We start from the raw sequence: 6,000 nt of genomic DNA, 5'->3' as shown, positions 1-6,000 counted from the left end.
GCTGTATCTGGTGTCTTCCCTTTCCCCGACTGACGCGTCCATTAACCAATTACTGGCGGGATTTTCCGCCCTTTCCTGTCCCTGCTTGCGGTTGGCCTCGGGTATCCAGCAAGTTCAGTAGAGCCGCGACTGACGTAAGTCAACAAAGGTCACGTGAGAAGAATACTTCGCTTCAATTGGCGGCGCCCAGCTGAGGGGGTGCGGGCGTCACGGCGACTTGGGGTTCGCCCTGTGACACGATTACAACAACTTTGTGCTGGTGGCTGGTGAAGTTTTTGATTCTACGAAATTCTTCCATTACAGCGAAGTTCCGCCTTATCTGTTGGTTTCCGCCAACCCGGTGATGTGATTCTGGTAGCCGAACTCCATACCCGCATGTCCTCTGTTTTTGCTAACCTTGGGGTTTTTCGTTGCTGTGAGTCGCTTTGGAGAAGGCAGCGGCGATAAAGTTGGTTTGCCAGTTTCTCGCCGCTAGTGCGTCTTTTCCAGCTCTGGACTGGGAGTTGGTAGGTTTCAGCTTTGGGAGTTTTGCGTTGGTTGTATTTACATGAAATCCTGCGGAGTGTCGCTCGCAGCAGCAGCCCCTGCTTTTAGTGATGAGGAAAAGAAAATGGCGGCGGGAAAACCGAGAGGCAAGACTAAGGAAGGGACCTTAAGCTTGACAGCCGAGGAGAGGGAGGAGCTCAGCGGATTGGACAGGTAAGGACCGTCGTCATTCTCCTAACTGCCTCGGCACGGAGTGGAGCCGGCCTTTGAGGACAGCCGACATCAGGGTGCCTGCGGTGGCGGCCCCCTGGAAGCGGTGGCTATTACTGAAGCCTCGGGATCTGGAACGGACGGACCGGGTAGATTTACCCCAGCTTTAACAAATGTCCTGTATTTCTTCCCATAGCCTCCTCTTTGGATTCCTAAACCTTCACGAAAATGGCGCCAAGACTGAGACCCTGTTGCTCAAGGTAAGGCAGTCATGAGTGAACTTGACCGTCACTAGATCGTTAATATGTACAGTTTTAAAATTCTCAGACATATATCACTTGGACTTTTTTTTTTTTTTTTTTTTGGCAGTTATTTCTCTGGCGTCTAATTTTAACTTCGTTTTAAGCTTTCTTATATCCTATTTCCGGAAAGTGATACTTGCAGTACCTGACAGCAGTGAAGAGTTAAAACTAGGTATTTCATTGGTATACAGATCTTTATGTGTTTGACCAGAAGTTAAGTGATGTGTTTACTTCTTTGGGTCTAGCCATTAAGAAATATTACCGTAAATGCAATTTTACTATCGTGTTGTTTCTGGAGCCTCTTGTGTGAAGGGGACCAGAGAGCTTTGGCTGTTTGGGTGAAAAGTTGTTGGCACTGTCATTTAGTTAATGGCTGCCCCTGTCGGCCAAGATGGCGGGAAATGGTGCAGAAATGACTTTGCGAGCTTCGAGAGAGGCTGTATATATAAACAGGGAAATACTAGCAAGGAGTATGCCTTTGTCTCAGCTCCTGTAGCTTGATAGTACTGAACAAAAATTAAGCATTATTATCTAAAAGTATAGTTATTTTATTGTTACCAAGCTTCACAGCAGCACTCATAAACACTGAATATACTTATCAACCTTAAGCACATTAAATGAACCTTATTCATCTAATTTTGTGATTGTACAAAGGCCCTGTAGTTTTTTTTTTAAATTTTTTTTAAACAAGCTCTGGCCAGTTTTATTAAAGAAAAATTGTACATGATTTACTTTTCACCAGTCTGTTCTGGCATGCTTCTAATAATATCAGAATCACCTGGATCAATGATAGCCAGTGTGCATACTCTGTAGTATTTTCCACATGCTGTGCCCAGTTCAATATTATTGCCACTGTAGTGATGGACACCAGTTTTGGCCAACATGGCGTAATACTCTATTTCAGATTTCCTCAAGGCTGGGCAGTTGTTGGCGAGGATGACCAGTTTCGCTTTGCCTTGTCTGATCATTTTCAGAGTCTGTTTGTACCCCAGCACGTACTTTCCACTTTTCACAACCAGCTGGAGCCTAGAGTTGATCGACTCCAGTGACTTTTTCGTCTTCTTTGCGGCCACCATCTTCCTGCCTTAGATGCGGGACGCCCCCAACCAAGAGCAGCCGCCAAGATGGACGGGGAGCGAGCGGCCCTGTAGTTTTTAAGCCTGTCGTTTTCTGTCTCCTGAGCAAAATCTGGTTAAAAAATATTCTCCTGTCTGGAAGCTAGACATTTTGGACAAATTTTGCCTCCATTAGTTTTTTTTTTTAGACGAAATTGGTCATTGTGAATTTCTCTGTAATGCAGTTGGGAAGGAAATGTTATGTCATTTTTGTTTTTAAAGTGTTTTTCCTGATATGATTCTCATCTTTAGTTTGAGTTTGTGTAGTTGAGTTTCTTTTCCCCAGAATCTCCCTTTTATCATTGTCTCCTCAGCAAAGAGTGACCACCAACTGAACTATAATAATTTTTTCACTAAATCCTGTTGATTTGCCAGAACTTAAACTTTTATCATGTACGTGAAAATTGCTGCATTAAAATTATCACTGGCAAAATAGTGACTAGATCTAATAAGATATAAGTGACCATGATTGTTGTTCTTAGTTTAAAGAAATTGAATACTTTTAAACTTGCCCCAATAAACTGAAAAAATTTTACTTTAAGGGGATGTTATATTGTAGAGTTGATCTTTTAACTTGGGTCAGTGAGATTGAGAATGTGCTATGCTGTGCTGAAGTTGAGCATACTTATGGTAATTTGAAAAAGAGTGTTACTCCAGTTATGATAATTAAAAAGATACTGTGACTTTTGATTTATTTGTTTATTACTTTAAATATCCAAATACATGAATTCAGATAAATTCTCAGTTGATAGTATGCCGTGTTGGGGATTTGATATTAACTGTTTGCAATATGACAGTATTGGGTGTAAATTTTAAGGAAATCTCTTCAATTGGGACTTCCTTGGTGACTCAGACAGTAAAAGTGTCTGCCTACAATGCAGGAGACCCAGTTCCTTTCCTGGATTGGGAAGATCCTCTGGAGAAGGAAATGGCAGCCCACTCCAGTACTATTGCCTGGAAAATCCCATGGACAGAGGCGCCTGGAAGGCTACAGTCCATGGGGTCACAAAGAGCCAGATAGGACTGAGCAACTTCACTTTCACTTCCTTCAATTATTAATTATGAAGGTGAGCTTGTCTCTCTAGTAATTTCCTAATAATGAGAAGGCTTGAACTTTCATTGTGTAGAATTGTAGCTTTGTAAAACATGGAATGATGTTATTTTATTAAGTTATAAATGTTTTCAGTGGAATGGAAATAAATAAACTTGATTAACATTTAGCTTTGAGACTTCTGAATTCCTCTCTCCTAGGTCAAGACTCATTAACGTTAATATTAGTCACTTAAGTGCAGTGAAATGTTCTGGGTTGTGTCAGCAATCTCATGGATTCACCTCTCCCTACTTTATTGAATTATATTTGGCATAAAGTAAAACTGCTAGGATTTAACATGCACAAATTGGACATCATATTTCCTTCAAGCCTGTGTTTGAAGTCTCTTCTCATCAGGGGTGCTTTCTCTCAATGGTTAGTTTCTCTGTCTCTGAAAAAAAATTTTCAAGTATAATGTTGCTTATGTTCCATTAGAATTGTTATAATCATAGACTCAAAGCTAATAGAACTTTTGAAGGATTGCCATATAATATGCAATGTTGGAAATTTTAAATTTAAAGTGAAATGAACTGGCTCAGTCTTGTCTAACTCTGCAACTCTATGGCCTGTAGACTGCCAGCTCCTCTGTCCATGGAATTCTCCAGGCAAGAAAACTTGGAATGGAATGCCATTTCTTTCTCCAGAGGATCTTTCTGGCCCAGGGATCAAACCTGGGGTCTAGAGCATTGAAGTCAGACTTTGTACCATCTGAGTTAGATTAAAAATTAGCTGTAAACAGCTAGATGTTGCCAAATCAAAGTTTTTGCACTGTCATATGACCTTAACTAGGTTACAGGTTTTAAAAAAATAATTAATTCATTAGGCTCCTCAGGGTCTTAGTTGCAGTGTGTAGGATCTAGTTTCCTGACAAGGGAGGGAACCCTGGCCCAGTGCCTTGTTGAGTTCTGAGTCTTAACCACTGAACCACCAGGGAAGTCCCTCAACTTTTTAAAAATGAGAGTGTACTTAACTGATTAAAGAGGCCTTTTAACAGAAATTATCAGTGGTGATTTTCCTTGCAGTTCAGAAAATGTTTTGGATTGATTTTTTTGTTAGGTAAGAATAGAATTAAAATAGAATTGTTCGCTGAAATAAAAAAAGCAGAACATAAGATCTGTGAGTTTCAGGTTTGTTTGGGGAGTTACTGAGGACTGCAGCCTGGGAGACAGCCTCTCAGATTGTTCTGAGGAACTCCTCTGCCTAGGTAAGAGGCAAGTCAGTATATAAACTTGGTAGAAGATTTGCTGCTCTTCACCAGCATGCACGCATTCTGGATTGTTTCAGTCCTATCTGACTCTTTGCCACCCTATGGACTGTAGCCTACCAGACTCCTCTGTCCATGAGATTCTCCAGACAGGAGTACTGGAATGAGTTGCCATTCTGTTTTCCAGGGAATGGTTATCTTAATGATTTTAGTGCTTCTTAAAATATGGGAATGTGCAGGAACTTGAATCTTTATAAAAATTTTTTCCCAAAGGTATAACTGTCTGAAAAAGTGATCAGTCAGTTACTCCCAAGCAGAGTACCTCTCTCTTTTTCTCCACCCTGAGCTTCTTTCAGTATGTGTTAAAGTCGGTAGCTGCCATGCCTGGTGACTCAGTCTTTGTAGAGCCAGATGACAAGTGATATTTTTAGTTTATAGACTATTACTAATGTGGTACTCCTTTAAAGTAATGCTGGAGGTCTGGGAATGTATTGCTACTGTTTATTTAGAGGTATCCTTATAAATATTTAGTCTTATATGTAAAATATTATCAAAATTTTGGGTCTGGGTTTTTTTGGGGGTAATTACCTGGGTCAAGAAGATCCCCTGGAGAAGGAAATGGCAACCCACTCCATTATTCTGGCTGGGAAATCCCAGCAAGAGAGAGGAGCCTGGTAGGCTATAGTCCATAGGGTCGCAAAGAGCTGGACCTGACTTAGCAACTAAACAACAACAATCATTAAAGAGGTTAGGGAAGTTGTAGTTTGTCTACTGTTCAATGATGTGTACTTTTTTGCCTTGAGGGATATTTTTAGAATAGTTGTTATTTAAATGTTTCTGAGAAATGGAAATAATTTAGAATTGATTAAAACATACATTTTTCTAGATTTGATGTGCTTACATGTAGTTGATGATGGACAGGGAAGCCTGGCACGTTGCAGTCCATGGGGTCACAAAGAGTCGGGACTCGAATGACTGAACTGAACTGATATGGAGAAAAATTTATTAATATGATTTCAGAAATGGTGTTTTTGTACTGTAATCTGTCAGTGATTTTCGGTGCTATTTAAAGTATCCTTATATATATTTTCTATTTGCTGACATTTAATTAAAGCCTTTGATTGTGTGGATCACAATAAACTGTGGAAAATTCTGAAAGAGATGGGAATACCAGACCACCTGACCTGCCTCTTGAGAAACCTATCTGCAGGTCAGGAAGCAACAGTTAGAACTGGACATGGAACAGCAGACTGGTTCCAAATAGGAAAAGGAGTATGTCAAGCCTGTATATTGTCACCCTGCTTATTTAACTTATATGCAGAGTACATCATGAGAAACGCTGGGCTGGAAGAAGCACAAGCTGGAATCAAGACTGCCAGGAGAAACATCAATAACCTCAGATATGCAGATGACACCACCCTTATGGCAGAAAGTAAAGAGGAACTAAAAAGCCTCCTGATGAAAGTGAAAGAGGAGAGTGAAAACTTGGCTTAAAGCTCAACATTCAGAAAACTGATATCATGGCATCGAGTCCCATCACTTCATGGGAAATAGATGGGGAAACAGTGGCTGACTTTATTTTTGGGGGGCTCC

General features: G+C 40.6%; 2 protein-coding genes across 2 annotated transcripts in view; one reads left to right on the top strand and one right to left on the bottom strand.

Moving 5' to 3' along the window:
• Window positions 1–547: 547 nt before the first annotated feature.
• The window catches only part of LOC128071014 (lysine-specific demethylase 6A-like), a 174,441-nt gene continuing 168,988 nt past the window's right edge, over window positions 548–6,000 (top strand). The window contains exons 1-2 of the mRNA XM_052664012.1: window positions 548–699; window positions 893–956. Coding sequence (XP_052519972.1) covers window positions 548–699; window positions 893–956 — 216 coding nt within the window. The remainder of the gene's footprint in view (window positions 700–892; window positions 957–6,000) is intronic.
• Window positions 1,689–2,074, bottom strand: LOC128071015 (60S ribosomal protein L30-like). Its single transcript, XM_052664013.1, has one exon. The coding sequence runs from the start codon at window positions 2,072–2,074 to the stop codon at window positions 1,727–1,729; it is 348 nt and encodes a 115-aa protein (XP_052519973.1). The 3' UTR covers window positions 1,689–1,726.

The sequence above is a fragment of the Budorcas taxicolor genome, chromosome Y (assembly GCF_023091745.1).
Source record: "Budorcas taxicolor isolate Tak-1 chromosome Y, Takin1.1, whole genome shotgun sequence".
Lineage (NCBI taxonomy): Eukaryota > Metazoa > Chordata > Mammalia > Artiodactyla > Bovidae > Budorcas > Budorcas taxicolor.
The sequence above is the reverse complement of the archived record's forward strand: the minus strand, read 5'-3'. Positions and strand labels throughout refer to the sequence as shown.